This window comes from Tenrec ecaudatus, chromosome 2 (genome assembly GCF_050624435.1).
Source record: "Tenrec ecaudatus isolate mTenEca1 chromosome 2, mTenEca1.hap1, whole genome shotgun sequence".
Classification (NCBI taxonomy): domain Eukaryota; kingdom Metazoa; phylum Chordata; class Mammalia; order Afrosoricida; family Tenrecidae; genus Tenrec; species Tenrec ecaudatus.
Genome location: NC_134531.1, coordinates 93,943,250 through 93,959,908, shown reverse-complemented (window position 1 = coordinate 93,959,908; position 16,659 = coordinate 93,943,250). Strand labels below are relative to the sequence as shown.

Genomic DNA, 16,659 nt, shown 5'->3' with positions numbered 1-16,659 from the left:
CCCGTTTGTTCTTAAGACGCATCCCTACCCACAGACATCATGTTCTCAGATGACTGAAAAGCTATAGCAAACAAACAAATCATGGACATTAAGCAGCAATAAAACTGTTGTTGGCTTCATATAAAAAATATGATCTAGTATTTAATGGCGATTATTTCCAGAAACTTGGCAATTGTAACCATACAATTGATTAAATTGATTCCAGTCACAGCCCATCTTTGTTTGGAAAGGAAATACCAGTAGTGTTTGAGAAATGGATTATTAAAGACCTTGGTTTTGCTGAAGGTGGCTCCTACGTTTTATTTGCTAACACAGCATCTATGGGGGGCTGGGGGCTAATAAGTGCAGCTTTTCCCTACCCCAGATTATTTTCAGTCCAGATCTTTAGAGCAGGAAATAAAAAACAGCTAATGGTTCATGGGGCATGTGGAATTAGTTTAAGCAAAGCCGAACCCAGGTCCCGCTGACCGCCTCCTCTTTCCTGTGCTGTTTTGTCTATGCCGGTCTCAGAATATGTCAACAAATCCCTTTTAAACTCAGATGGGGGAAAGGATGGCAAATCTCTCCCTTTCTGTGAGGGGTAATTTACAACAGATGTGCTTTTTCAGAAAGGTACAAGTTTGTCTTGTAAAATATTTGTAAAGAAAAATAGCCTCCGGATTGCACAAAGTAATCCTTACCTGGTTTTTTGGAGCGGTCACAAAGAGCATTGTTTTTATAATACTAATATGAGTCTTTCCTCACACAATTTGATTATTACTAACTCGAGATTAGTTCTCTGGGAGAGCCAAGTTCAAATATCTAAAACAACATGGTGAAAAGAGACCCTTTGTGACTCAAGTGCTTTTAAAGGAGCCCAGTTCCCATCATAAGACATGAGTTCGGGGGATGGACAACAGAAACATGGGTGAAGGGAGAGAGCAGATGGTGTGACATATGAAAATCACACTAATTTATAATTTATCAAGGGCTAACGAGGGTGGGGGCGGGTAAGGAGGAAAAACAGTGGAGCTGATACCAAAGGCTGAAGTAGAAAGAAAATACTTTGAAAATGATGATGGCAATATATGCACAAATGGGATTGATATAATTGATGTATGGATTGTTATAAGAGCTGTAAGAGCCCTCAATAAAATGATTTTTTTTCAAAAAAGGTACAAGTTAAAGTCTTAGAACCCTTTTTTGTGGTACAACCTTAGCTTCTCCAAGCCTCAGTTTTTTCATCTCTAAAATGGGGAGACTACCTACCTGGCCATCTCAAGTATGGATGGAAGGATCAACTGAACATACTTCATAGAGTAGAATGTCCTTGACAAAGCTCAGTGGTTCTTTCAGAAATCGATTGAAGAAAACCATCTTTGAGGAGGCCCACACCTTCATATATATGCTCCTTAGTTTATGAGATGCCTGAAATATATGTAACAAAAGGAATGATACATACACACACACACACACACACACACACATATATAGATATAAACAAAAGGAACCTCTCTTTGGTTAAAAATTTCACTAAGTAGACTGATAAGAAAATTTGATTTATTTGGGATTAAATAATGAGCATTGGTCCTGATGAAGCCACGAGTCTGAAGAACTAATTGCTAAGTCTAATTGGGCGTTTTATCTGTAAAAACAATAGCAATAGGAAAGCTAATATTAACAGGTAAAGTCACATGATCAAAGGCCTGTGTTTTGTGAAGGACATACATCTTCCAATGGGCAGGGAACCCCAGGCACAGATGAACTTTCTGCTTAGATCATTTTGCAACTCTTTTTTTTTAAATCATTTTATTGGGGGCTTGTACAACTCTTATCACAATCCATACATCCATCTATTGTGTCAAGCACATTTGTACATATGTTGCCATCATCATTCTCAAAACATTTGCTTTCTACTTGAGCCCTTGGTATCAGCACTTTATATTTTCCCCTCCCTCTCTGCTTCCCCCCCCCAATGAACCCTTGATAATTTATAAATTATTATTATTTTGTCTTATCTTACACCACCCAATGTCTCCCTTCACCCACTTCTCTGCTGTCCATCCCCCAGGGAGGAGGTTTTATGTAGATCGTTACAATCTGTCCCCCTTTCTATCCCAACTTCCCTCCACCCTCCCGGTATTGCCAATCTCACCACTGGTCCTGAGGGGTTCACCTGTCCTGGATTCCCTGTGTTTCCAGTTCCTATCTGTACCAGTGTACATCCTCCTGTCCAGCTGGATCTGTAAGGTAGAATTTGGATCATGATAGTTTGGGGGAGGAAGCATTCAAGAACTACAGCAAAATTGTATGTGTCATTTAGTAAAGGACAGCAAAAACAGCAACAGGCACCAAAGGAAAGAGCAGATATTGGGGTGGAAGTTTGAGGGTTCTAGTCTTCAGTTTCTTAAGTCGGGTATGAAAGGAATAGCTGTCACCCTATGGAGCCCCGATGGTGTGTTGGTTACACATTGGGCTGTTTAAGACAAGACCAACAGTTGAAAACCAGCAGAACTCGCTCTCAGTGGGAGAAAGACGGGGCCTTCCACTTCCATAAAGAGTTTCCGTCTCAGAAACTCACAGGGCACTTCTACCCTGCCCACTCAGGTCGCCAGGAGGAGGGCACCAGCTGGCTGACACTGAGTGAGTTACTATCCTGTGTAACTCTTTACGGGGAGTTACTATCCTGTGTAACTCTTTATGAGAGTAGAAGGCATCCCCTTTCATCACAGAGGAGCTTGGGGTTTCAAACTGCTGACCTTGTATGTGTTAATGTGGGTACTGTAGAGAAACAATCTACAGAAACTCATGTATAAGAGAGAGTTTTATATAAAGGTTAAGTGCACATCAAGAAAACATCCCAACTCAGTGCTGCCCAAGCCCACAAGTCCAATATTAGCCCATATGTCTGACACCAATCCACAAAGTCCTCCTCCATCTCACAAAACACACACTATGACGCCGACTGCAGGAGGAAAGCGGAGTCAGTGAACATATAAGCATCTCAGCACTGCCAAGGGTCTCCACACAGCTGCTTCAGCACCCAGGGCTGCATCAGGGTAGATCCATGCCGCTTCTCCTCAGGGATGTCTTGCAGGAAGTGAGCCTTGCCAGCTGAAGCAGGGAATTAATTGACTGAGGAAGCTGCTTCTGGTCCAACCATCAGAAAGCAAGAGAATCAAGAACTAGAAAGGCGACACTCACTGAGCCATTTCTCTCTCCTCTCTTCAGTTAATCCCGCAGGTGCTTTTCAGCCAGATTAGAACAATAAACCTTAAAAATCTCAAGCTATAATGAGCTAATTAAGAAATTCTCTCTTCTTTAATGAAAGTTTAATACAATTTAATATTGAAATTTTACACTAATATTGACTTTTCCCATTTTTCCACTTACCTGTGAAGTGGATCCTGGCTTGCGGTGGCTCTCATGTATCCGAGTAGAACACTGTGCCCCAGTGGCTGGTTTGGGGGATTTCAGTGGCTGGTTTGGGGGAACTAGACTTTCTGCTGAAGCCTCTCTCTGGGCACTCACATCTTCAACCTTTTGCTTCACGACCAAGCTGCTAATCACGTGTAATGCCCAGGAATTCCTGGATGAAAATTATAACTCATGTTTATGGAGTATTCCTTTATTCTAGATCCAAACCATCCCCACTGCCATCAAGTCCCTTCTGACTGCTAATGACCTTAGGACCCGAGTAGAACTGCCCCTGTGGGTTGCCAGGCTGTCAATCTTTCGGGGAGCAGAAAGCCTCCCCTTTCTCCCACAGAGCAGCTGACCGTGAGGTTGGCAGTCCAACACATGATGCACTAAGCCACCAGGCTCCCTCGGCCCGTCAAGACTGTCACGCGCTCTGGGGAAACAAGACGACGATTCACAGCTTGCAACTCAAAGGAGCAGGTCCACTCTGCCCTCTGGGGTCACCATGAGTCTGAATAGTGAGCTTATGCCAGATCCTGACTGTCACATTTTAGAGTGCCTAAATGAGTTTGCGTCGTTTCACAACCATCACGGAGATATTCTCATCCCATTTTATAGATGAAGACGTCGAGTAAAACACTCAAACACACAGGGCTAAGGAAGTGCTGGACATGGAATTGGAACCAGATAGACAGAGAGCTACCTGCTGATCTTCTAAATAAAATGATAGCCACCTAGAATCATCAGGGCTATAAAAATCCATCTTATGGACCTATAATAAGCACATCACACGGTTCAGTCATTCAGCACACGAGGAAGGAATGTGCAGTCGTCACCGCAGGCAATGTCGACACACTCTTCCTTCCGGGAGCTCTTGGTGCAGGGGCTTGCTCCTTCAGCTGTCACCGAGCCTCTGCAGCTCTGCCTCGGAACTCCAGCTATATTTGAAAGTGCAATAAACAAGTTCAAAAGCAAGTTATGTTCAGAAACATACACAACTTTCCCATCAGAAGTTGGAAAAAAGGAAAGCAAGCATTTATTATTGGATTCATGAACAGACTTGGTGCTACTGATTAGTATTTACGTCAGTGACTGAGCCCATAAGAAGAGGAGGCAAACTCAGGGACCAGCTATTTCCTGGAATAAGCCTTTGAAAGACACTGGGGCCCAAAACAAAACTCCAAATGCATCGTAGCGATCCTAGAGCACGTAGTAGAACTGAGACTGTAACTCTTTTGAGGAGTAGAAAGCCTCTTCTCTCTCCCATGGAGCCATTTGGGGTTTCAAACTGCTGACCTTGAGGTGAGCAGTCCAATGCATCACCCAGCACACCACCAGGGCCCCTTGCCTCTGGGTTCAGAGGCTGATACAGAAAGGGCCCCAGCCTTTACTCTCTACTCTAAAAATGCCTATACAGTTACTTGAAGGGGCTTTAGGCTACATTTTATTTTTCCCCCTCGCCACCCCACCTTTTTGGGAAATGAAATCTAATGATGACCAATAGTTGGAACAAAGCCCCTTTAATCTTGAGTGCGCTTTCATATTTCCACTACTCTTCTGCAATCTGTTCACGGTGACTTTCCAGAAAGCCCTGTGAAGGATACAAATTCTTCTGTGTGTGTGTTTGTTTTAATCATTACATTGGGGGCTGTTATAGTTCTTAACACAGTCCATACATCCATTGTATCAAGCACATTTGTATAGATGTTGCCATCATTCTTTTCAAAATACTTCCTTTCTACTTGAGCCCTTGGTGTCAGCTCCTCATTTTTTCCTCCTTCCCCTACCCTCCCCTCTCTCTGGATTCTTGGAAGTAGCTGCCTCTCACCTTGTGTTCTGGCTGCTCTCAAGGGGAGCCGGTGGCCGCAACAATGGCTCAAACATAGCAGTAGTGAGGATGCTGCAGGGCCAGGCAGCGTCTCATTCAGTTGTACTTCAGGTCGCTATGAGTCCACACCTAGATGTCTGGGAAAACCAGACTCTGCCACGGAGCCGACTCTGGCTCCTAGCAACCCTGTAGGGCTCAGTAGAACTGCCCCTGTGGATCTCAGAGCCTGTCACTGTTTGTGGAGTAGAAAGCAGGGGTCCACAGGCCTCTTGGACTGTTCACATCAGGCCCCGCTGAAAGCAGAATTTCTCTTGGGACGTCATCTACAAGGCCACTCTCTGGGCAGAGCATTTCCTGCCTGTTGGCTAGGAGATTGAGTCAGAGGTTTTGATTCTGATAAAGAGTCCTAATCTTTTAAGAGCTTTCCAGAGCTTGCAAGACAGTTATGGGAGTTTTCTTAAGTCATTAAGACTAGGAGATTTGTAACTCCCTTAGGGTCTACTCATGAAGAGTCTGCATAGCAAAAAAAAAAAAATCCTGGTTCCAAGGAACCGGTGCTTCTACATCTTTTTACAAATAACAGTGCTATTTGTATTTAATTAGAAATCAACATGGTTAGGACTTTGGGGTTTTGGCTTTATGGTATTTTGGGTTCTTGTTTCAGATATATTCCTCCTTTCTGAATATTAACTTCAACCTCTGTATGGGCTCCTCCACCTCTGCTGTCGATATGAGGCCCTTCTCCAAGTTTCCTCTGTCCTCCTTCCTCCTGCCTCTCTTTCTCATTGCCATTTCCTCTCTGTTTCTTCTTCCTTTGCTTCTCCCCCCTGCCTTCTCAATCTTCCTTCCTTCCCAGCCGTCACCATAACTCTGAGACATGCCTGCAGCCACGTACAAAGCCTCGTGCTTACACTACCTGCCTAAGACACTTTTCTTTCCCTTCATTTTTCCAGTTAAACTCAAGTGCATCACATTAGGCCAACATGGGCCAGGCACAACTAAATGCCACTCCAAATCACATTACAGAAAATGAACACCGAGCAACACAGGCTAAGCTATGACAGAGAAAGCCAAAAATAAGGGCCAGGTAAATGCTCATTCTGAAAAAAAAAAAAAAGAGAGAGAGAGAGAGAGAGAGATGTGCCAAGTCAGCAAAAGGGGGCAAAAATAAGATCTTCCCAATGTAACATTATAAAGAATCCACCATCATTTTTTAAAATGGAATCTGACAAGTTAGCACTAAATCATCTGGAGCAAAACTAAATATGCACAAAAAGCTTTCATATATTTGGAGAGTCTTTCTAATATGTCAGAATGTTGTGTTTAATATTTAAAAAGAATTTAAAAGTTTGAATTCTTTAAAAGAAGGAACTGTAGCATGACTTCACTGCTACAAGTGCTGCTTGCGTATTGGCTGCCAGGCGTTACAGTAGGAACGGGTTCCTGTATTTACAGTAGGAATGGGTTCCCGTATTTAATTTCGTTTCTTTACAACAACCCTGAAATTTAGCTGCTTTTGAGAGTTGTTTTTTTTAAGAAGGAAAGCATTTTAAGAAAAACTTTTTTTCTTTTTTAAAGAAAAAACAGCCATTTTTTTAAAAGAAAAATTACCGTCTTTCAAGTGTTCATCTGTCCTCCTAACTTTATATCTCAGCATCCTGTGGTCTCTCACCGGAGTGTTCCCTCCATGAAGGTCCTTACCTGGCAAAGGGCCACAGCACCAAGTCACTGGACATGATCTGATGCAGTAAGAACTGAATATAACACTTAGAAAAGATTCAGTAGCCAACAGATTCTGAGTTGGCAAGCTACTCTTCGTGTGAACATCAGTCTTCCTGTTAGGGAGCTAGAATCTAGTGTCCTATCACTGAGCAAGGAGGAAGAGTGGCATGCAGATAATATTGCCTCCCTTCCTTGTGTGCCTTTGTCTCATCAATACTTTATATAAAAATATGCAAAATGGCTTTAGAAGTATAGATCTGAGAGGAAGTCTATTTTGCAGAGCATTTTTTTCTGGATAAAGTAATGGCAGTTGTGCACCCTAACCTTCGTTAGTGTTGGAATAAATCACATGAAACATAAATACATTGCAAACCCAAGTGGAAACTCCAGGCTATGGGGGGGGGGGGGAGCTCTATTGGCCCCCAGAAGAGCTACAGTCAAGGGTAAACTGTAATCAATAATTATGTGTATCATAGCAAACAGCAACCTTTGCCTAGCAAGTGCATAATAGCAAGATTTTAAAGGAGAGGCAAATTTGTGCTTACGTAGTCCTTTGCGGTAAAAGGTATCTCAAAGCTGAATGTTTCTTCCAGGAAAGAGGACACAAGGTGATCCCCTGCCCTACTGTGCTGAGACAGGCCACACTATGCTGCTTTTAATCGCTTTTCCTTTGTACTCTTCAGGATCCCTGGTGGCAGGGCTGGTTAGACGGTCACCTGCCAACCACAAGATCTGTGTTTTAAATCCACCAGCCTCTCCAGAGAAGAAAAACCAGGCTATTTACTCCTGTAAAGATGTATAGTCTCAGGAGCCTGTACAGGCTTGTTATGAGTTGGAATCAACTGGGTGGCAGTGGATTTGGTTTCTTGTCATTGTTGTTTCATTTCTCAGAGACTTTTCTCTAGGAGGAAAGAGAAACAGCATCAGTTTCATACCATTAATATTTGGTGTAAGCGTACACTACATACATGCTAACAGTGATCACTGTGTCATGGGTGTTCAAATACACTCATTTCCTATGATGTCAACAATGGTCATAATGTCAACAATCATGCAGAACTTCTCAAAAAAAAAATTCACTCTCAGAGAGTTGATTCCAACTCATAGCAACCCTATAGGACAGGGCAGAACTGCCCCTGTGGGTTTCTGAGCCTGTAACTCTTTATGGGAGTAGGAAGCCTCATCTTTCACTCCAGGAGCAGCTTGTGGTTTCAAACTGCTGGCCTTGCAGTTAGCAGCCCAACTAGTAAGCACTATGCCACCAGGCCTCCTCATGTCACAGCAAACTAGATGAGTTTTAGAGAATCACTCACTGTCCCGTAAGTGATGCTGCCATTGATGGGTTCTGGACTATTTAAAACCATCTATTTTTAAACTACTTCAAATAAGTGAGACTTTTTAGACTGTACAGGATGATTCGAAATAATTGTACAATATATAATCTCACATATTCTCAGCTCTATAGTTAAAGCTGTTTTTTATAGGTAATTTGTTTCTGCATGTTCAAAAGAATCCTTAATAATGCATTTAAAACAAAAAGTCACTACCAAGCCTCTGGATGATTAACTACCGTATGGTATTTCTTTCATCCACGCTGGTTTGTAAAGGAAAGCAAAAACGACAATAAAAGAAATGTACCAGTTTTATTCACTACTAATAAAGTGTTGAGCATTCATGGGGGAAAGTATGAAGCCTCCGAACACAACGCAGAGCACTTCCATTACCCACTGCAGCTCTGGGCCGTGCAGTGTCTATCAGAGTAATTACTTCATCGGTTGGAGACCACAGTGAAGGAATATAGAGTTTGATGAGATTTTAAAATAAAATTCCATTCCAAAGCATTTGCTTTTCCAAACTTTGTGGACATGACACAATCATATGGTATAATTTGGTGACTGATTGCGGGGCTGGGACACAGGCAAAACCAAAACCAAAATAAAGAAAATTAAGAGAGAGGACGATTTTTAAAAACTCTTTAGTCAATAATCTTATACCTGCACTTGGATTTAGAAGTATGAAAAAGGGGCACATGCGGTTGCCTTTAAAAACACATCTTAATGAAAACCTGATGGTCTGCTCTGTAAGCCCTCTAGTTTTTGAGGCTCACTCTTCAGCAAAAACCTTCCTCATCAAACCTTCACCTAATTCAGAAGAATACGTTTTTTAAAAACCCACACATTAATGAGACTCTATATGAATATCTGCATACTGCATTTTTAATATGAGAGCTGGTGGTTTCTAACACTTCTTTCACTTCCCACCTTTGAATCAAAGTCTCTGGATGTTGTTCTCTTGCTTAATATGTTAGCTGGAGGATGCACCTCAGAGCTGCAGCGTGGCATCGCTGACACCAGTTCTGAAACATTTCCCTTTGCAGTTTCTTTCGCTACTTTGAGAAAGTGCTTTCCTTCCTCGGCAGCAAATTACCAAGGCTTCTTTTTTTAGTTTTCAATTGTTAATATAGAATATTTGGGACTTTGTTATTTGAGGTAGGATCGAACATAATTTTCTTTGAATAGGCAAAAATGGCTCTATAGCATAATACCTCCTTTTTATGGTGGAGTGCCCATATCACATAATTGTTTTGATAATAATTATAAATATCTTGTATAATGAGACCCTCCTTAATATTTCTCTTTTGTAAAAATACCTTGGCTGTAGTTGCCCATTTATTCTTTCAAATAAAATTTTAGAAACATTTTCTCAAAATCTCTCTCCATCAGACACACTAGCATTTGTCTGAAATGGTGTCAAATCTGTATATTCAATGGGAAAAATATGTTTTTATCATATGTGGTGTCCCAACAGAGAAACATGGCATCTGTATCTTCCTCATGCAGATCTTTCACACTTCTTGTTAAGGTTATGCCTAAGTTTTTTACATATTATATTGTTATTGTGCAAGAAACATTTTTTTCATCATAGTTTCTAACTGGTACAATGTTATTCTCATTGGACTTTCACTGTATAATTAGCATGTTCCAACTGCAGTTTGAATTAGTCTATGTGTAGAAAAGGTATCTATTATGTGCATTTTACTTCATAGGTGTGAGTGAACTTAGCCAGTGCCCGAGAGAGGTGCATATTAATAGCCCAGATGGATGCTGTCGCTACGAAAGGAGCTGCAAGAAGCCACGCGTTACTCGTTTTATTCTAAAGTATATGGTTGCATAGTGTCCTTAATGCCCTTATACTGGAGAGAGAGAAAAGATAAGAAACCGATGTGCCTTGTATATACTATCGGAGTATGGTGGTGGAGGTGGTGGGTAAGGGTTGGACTGCTGACCACAAGGTTGAGGTTCAAATCCACCCCCTGCTCTGTGGCAGAAAGATGAGACGCCTCCCTTACAGATTTAAAGCTCAGTCATTATAAGCCTGAATCCCCTGGTTGACAGGGTTTTGTTTGGATTTTTTTCTTGACTGCGATGGCAAGTGAAGGATGAACTCTTTAGATAATGGGGACCCTGAGTAGCTTTCTGTCCCTCGTGCTTTCACTGAGAAGCTGTCTGCATCTCCACTACCTCACTGACTGACAATACATTTTGGCAGAGGCCAGATGAATGCGTTTCAGAAGGTCTCCCCAGCGAGTTAAATTTTAAATGGAGCCTTTAAGTAACTGGTATCTATACTGAAGATGGGGTTACAAAGCTGGCTGCCATATCCCTGGTCCCAGAATACCCTGCTGCCCTTGAGGCTGCATGCACAGCCGTCACTGACTTGCCCTCAGGGTCTGGGGTGGCAGGCTGCCATCCCCAGCCGAATGTTCACAGTGGAAAGTGCTTTAGACTCTTCTGAAATGGAAGTCAGTATGTAAATGTGCAAAATGACGACATTATTATTCTAGCTTCCTGGCGGCTCAGCAAGCTCTGACTGCCACATGAGGTCTCAAGTGTTCTGGCACACTGTGTAAGTGTTCAAAAGAAGTTAAAGTAATGAAATTGGATCTACATTTCCATAGATATTCAAGCTGGCATGGAAGAATGGAATCATGGGATCGGGGTTGGATGGTCTCCACCAGACAGCCTAGGCAAGTGCCCGTGATGTCAGGCTACTGAGCAGAAGTTTCAGTCGTGAAAGGCCACCCCTATTTCTTCCTATGGGTCTAAAATTACGAAGTTTGCACATCGCCCCCAGGCCCACCTCCCCTGGGGTGCTGTATGCTCCATCGCCACCCACTCGTGCTCTGAAGAACGCCAACGGACGCTTTCAAATGAAGAACCCAGAGCAAAAGGGGGGGGAAGGAAATGAGCAGGTAGAACCTTGGCTAGTGGAGCCTGTGCTGCTGGGTGAAGTCTAAGAGTGTTATTTGTTAAGAGGAGGGCCGACCTCATTACATTCCTGTTACCTGAGGTGACTGAGCAGGAGCCACTGAACGGATCTAGGCTGTCCTGGTCTTTCTTGCACTCTCCTTACATATAGGCCTCTCATTCACATTCAGTATTCTCTGCTGCTGAAATGTCTGCAACTACAGCTCGGTATAGGACTGTGGGGGGTGGGGTCCAGAAACTGGGGTAACTGAGTGACAAGGGATGTGGGGGTTGGGGTCTGGGAAAAAAGCTTTGCTTCCAGTTCTAGGTTTGGTCATTCCAAGACCCATCCTCCTCCTCCTCATCACCCCACACTCTCTCCAAAATGCTTCCAGCAGACAAGAACAATAGAACCTGCCTTCCTTCGTCCCTCACTTTGCAGCCCCCTCTCTAAGAGCAGAGGCAGCACATCATAGTATCGTGCTGGGTACTCTCCTCCTCCACCTTCCTGAGTGCCTGCATTTTCATGGAACGCCAGTCATCGATTGATATGCACACAAGTGATGACGTTGACTTCAGTTCAAAGAATCCATGCACGGAAGAATACCTTACTTATGCAGAATCTCTCTCTCTATTGTGTTTCAGGACAGTGAAAAAAAGGGATTTATAAATAAAATCTATGCCATCCAGGAGGTATGTGTCAGTGTCCAGAACGTCCTGGATGGAGTGGCTTCCTTTGGCGAAAGGATAAAGAAGTGAGTGGTGCAGCAACGGGCCTTCTGGGGACAGGGAGGCCATTTGTTCTCAGAGGGTGAAATGCCACATTCTCTTTGGCAGGGGACACTCCGTCTGGGTGATGCATTGCTCCGTTTCATCATTATTTACTTTGTTGCTGCCAGTCTTTGGCTTTATGAAAGTTCTGTCAATTTCTTTCCTGAAATTTAGAACATATTGGTTGGAAAGAAAGTCATACTTGTAGCTCTGAAGAATAACACCATCCCAAATTTTAGCACATTTTCACAGTAAAAGCCTTTGTTCTTAAATGGAATAGGAAATCGGGGTTGAAATAATGTATTTGTATTGGAAAGACAAGCCAAATGAGTTTTTCAGGTAATCAAGCCAAGTCTGCGTTATATTCCTGATCTAGTTATCTTTTTATCAGGTTATTCTAAATGCTTTTTAAATGTATTATACACTGCACCCTACAAAAGTATTCTTCAGTATTTTAAAGTTGTGCATGCCAATAGTTGAGACCATGAGTCTGAGATAAAATGAACCAATAGCTTTTCCCTTAGAAAATTCCCAAGATTTTCCTTAATTTTTTATAAGTTTATAAGTATAATTAATGGAAAATTAAGAAATGTACACCCCCAATCTTACATTGTGTTTTATTTCAAATAATTACATTTACTAATACAAAAAACAACTCACTGCCATCAAGTTGATTCTTCCTCGTAGCAACCCTAGACTCTTAAGAGCAACTTTTTAATTATAAAATTAATAAGACGGATTTACAACAGCCAAGGATCTGTCTGAACTATACGAAGACCCCATAAAGGATGTGAAAATTGGCCTACTTCATGAGCCGGTGTTGTGGCCCTTTTCGAGAAAGGGTACTGTGTATCTGGAACAGCCTTCATCTTCCTGGTCCCCTAGATGTATTCATTGTTTATTATTCATCACCCAACGTGCTCTGCAGATTTGGGCATACAGAGAATTTGAAAGGAGTAAATTATTTAGACTAAAGGTGTGAGTCATTCATCCGGAGCCTTTCATGTTCCACGGGATAATGCATTTTATTTTGTATAATCTTTTGTTTAATACAATTCCACACAGGCAGAGGTGCTGAGTTCCCACTTTCTTGTATCACATTAGACAGGACGGGCCTCCCTCTCGCCCGCGTGTGCCTGTGCCTCGGAGCAATGTGCAGCCTCAGACTTCAGAAGGCTGCTTCCCGCATCCTCCCTCTCCCCCTCTCCACGTTACTTCCCTTCCCGTGCTCCTCCTGCCGGCCACTGAAGCCCTGCTGGAGCTTCTAAATCCCAGACGTCTCCCTGTTGATTTCTGTCCTTTCTTTGGCAATCTACCATGTACGCTGATTCCTGCCTGTAATATCCCATTTATACCGGGAGATTCTAGGTCAACACCAAAGTCAGGCTAGTGCGTGCTGGAGGGAAGAATCTCCCGATGGGTGGCAGGGGCCTCCAGCAGGTAGCGCATGGGCACCCTCAGGTGTTTTCCGTTATGACCACATTCCCACTGTGGCTCAGACTTGGGGAGCTGGGTTTTGTACACCCTTCCATGATGAGGTACAGGAAGAAGGCTGAGGATCCAGTCTCGTAGGAACCATTTCTGCGGCACAGCCACCGGTGTTGAGCTAGAGCCAAAGTTGCCACCACTGGCCCTGACTCGCGGCAGCCCCTTGTGGGGCAGAGTGGAACTGTGCCCCACGTTGGGGGCGGGTTTGTGGAAGGAGAGCCACAAGACTTCTCTTCCGAGGCATTTCTGGAGGGACTGAAACCTCCAGCCATTCAGTCATCCGGGGCTAAAAAGAGAAATATTCCTTGAATCACGTGGGATTTGAAAAGCAACAACAGAGCACTCATCCTGAAAGCACACTCCGAGGTAACCTTTAAGCACAACGCGGATGATCTTTGTACTTGCCGCCCCTTGTAGTCGCTATACAACCATTCCAGAACTTTCTCGAACATCATCTCTCCTGGGAGGCAGAGTTGCTAGTTGCTATTTACACGAAGGCCCATAATACAGAATGGAGAAATAGATGAGGGCTGTCTAGTTTCTGACGTTATCCGCACTGTTGAGGGTTCTTGGTCACGTGTCTTCCCCAGAGGGGTAAGGGGCACAGGGAGGCCTCAGGTCAGCTGCCAGCAGGAGGGGTTCCGAGCACAGAGCCGGGGGCTCACACTCACTCTGAGTCAGAGTCCTGTGATGAGTGGCTGTGAGCCCCAGCCGCCTGCACTGCCCACATGCTGGCAGGAACAAAGGAGACACAGGTGCCCGTAAAGAGGAAAGTGGTGATCTGATGTCGCTCACAGACCGCAGTCACCCATAAGAAGAAAAAGACACACCTCCTGAAGAGTCACGGTGAACGACACACCCAGAGGGGCTTTCTTGTTAGAGAGAATAGTTTTAGGGAAAGCTGGCCCAGGGAGACCCCAGAAAACAAGCTCGGTGCCACGGGAGATGACTTCTGAAGGAGACCCAGCTACTGAATTCTCCTCCAGCGGACGTGGAGTTGATTCTGATGCCTGGCAATCGTCTAGGACAGAGCACTGCCCCAGTGGGTGTCTGAGGCTGAATCTGTCTGGCAGTGGACAGCCTCATCTCTCTCCCTAAGAGTGGCTGGGGCTTTCCAAGTGCTATCCTTGCAGTTCGCAGGTCAACCCTTAACCCACCAAGCCATCAGGGTTCCTTCAACCACCTCCCTCCACAACCGCACAGGAGAGTCGCTGTTGAACTGCCCCTGCCTCTGGGTGACCCTGTGTGTGTCAGAGGAGCCCTGTGGGCCCCTGGGATGCCAAGGGCCGATCTTTCCAGAAGTGGTTTGCCAGGCTTTTCTTCTGGGTGGGTTTGAATCATCCAGCTTTCGGTTAGCAGCCCAGCATGTGAATTATTCATCCCACCCACAGATGCTACCCTGAGCAAATTCTACTCTAAGTCAATATAGCCTAAATTTCCCTGGAATTCCTTAGGGAATCTTTAAGGAGTCCTTCTTAGATCCTTTCAAGAAGAAATCCAATCCAATGTTTTGACTCATTAGCATTGACCACCTCTAGTAATGTCACCTTGATTCATAAACCTGGGCCATCCTTACCCAAACCAAACCCACTGTCATTTAGTCGATTCCCACTGAGAGCAACCCTGTAAGACAGCATAAAACTGCTCCTTAGAGTTTCCAGGCCTGTAGATCTTTACAGGCGCAGCCTCGTGTTTCTCCCGAGGAGCAGTTTGCTGGTTTAAACTGCTCTCCCTGTGGTTAGCAGCCCAAGCCCCACCACGGCTCCCTCCACCACTACCAGGCTCCTTAAACACAATAGAAGTCACCCTCATTTTATAACAGGGGCACTGGAGGCTTCGAGAGTTTCACTCATTTAAAGCCAAAATCCAATCTGCTAAGTCCTTAACTCTTCATTATACCCAATATGTCACTGCCTCTTTGCTAGTGGTGTCGTAGTGAGAGATTCAAAGCAAGCAATGGTATACTTTAAATGGGGACATATCGAAGTACGGATCCTGGAGGCTTTGCACATTGTTTCGGTTTCTTTTGTCATTTTGCCACTCTCCCTTAAAAACTACCAGAGGTTCACCACAGAACTTCTGCACATGAGTTTAAACTGTACCCTCTTTCAGTACGTTCACATTCTATTTCCTGGCCTTTCTACATAACCTTTTCTTTTCTACATAAATATTTCCTTTGCCTTCTCTGTTTTCCTTTTTCCCTACTTGTCTAGACCTCTTTGTTCCCCTAAATTTCTTCCCATCTCTTTAATACTATCTCCCCCACCCCCTTGGTAACTTGGTAATTTCTTTCTATCCGATGGTATAATTTTTGTTCTTTGTTCTGATGATGTCTCACTGTCAAGATCCAGCCTTGCTTCCTCCCCTGACTCGGCAATTGCCATGGGTATTAGAAAACCACTGAGCTAGCCCTCCTGTAACGCCCATTTCCTAGCTCCCATCCCCTCCTTACAATCATTCCAATAAATCTACCATATGTTACATACCCTTTTACCAAGAACAATGGAGGGAGAATCACAGTAGGCAATACTCACTCCATTTCTTAATCATCTATGGCTGTCCTGCAAGAGGGCCAATGATAGCAGGTGACTTTTTCCAAGGCCAGCTGCTCTCTCCCCGTTTGCTGCCTTCCCATTCAAGACGTAGTGGGAAGTGAGAATTTCTTTATGGAGGTCTACCCTTTTGAAGACATCTGCAGCAGTATAAATTGAGGTCTGTAGACAATGGCTGGCAACACTTTACTTTCTGTGGGAGAAACACTGAGAGATTAGAAGGGAGAATAGCCGTCCCAGGGGCATTTTCCTCTATGAAAATCGGGAGAAAATAGGTTAGGTACTCGTTGTAGAAGTAGAAACACCAGGTGGAATTTGCTTTGGTTTTGATCTGTTCTTAGCAGGCAAGGAGTGGCCCAACTAATGCAACAGCTCGAGGCAGCTTGAGGCCTTGAATTGCTAGCATATCTGAAGGAGACAGCTACAAGGTCCTTCCTCCCTGATCTTTGAATTATTTCTAGAAATGAGCAATCATGGCTAATCCGTGTCCCCTGATAGCCTAATCCAAATGGTTTCTCTTCCAGCGAGAAATTCAAACGCTCTAGGTCCGGAGTCCAGATGTTGAGTCTGAGTTACATTTGTTTTCTTCTTATATTGAAAAATGAACAAACCCCTCTGAAATGTTCATTCTGCTAGCGTATATGTTCATTTT

At 43.7% G+C, this 16,659-nt stretch overlaps 1 protein-coding gene across 4 annotated transcripts in view; it reads left to right on the top strand.

The window, feature by feature from the left end:
• MCTP1 (multiple C2 and transmembrane domain containing 1) overlaps positions 1–16,659 on the top strand; it is a 669,880-nt gene that overhangs the window by 649,429 nt on the left and 3,792 nt on the right. For all 4 annotated transcript variants that reach the window (XM_075543074.1, XM_075543073.1, XM_075543072.1 and 1 more), the window contains one exon: positions 11,842–11,951. In XM_075543074.1, coding sequence (XP_075399189.1) covers positions 11,842–11,951 — 110 coding nt within the window. The remainder of the gene's footprint in view (positions 1–11,841; positions 11,952–16,659) is intronic.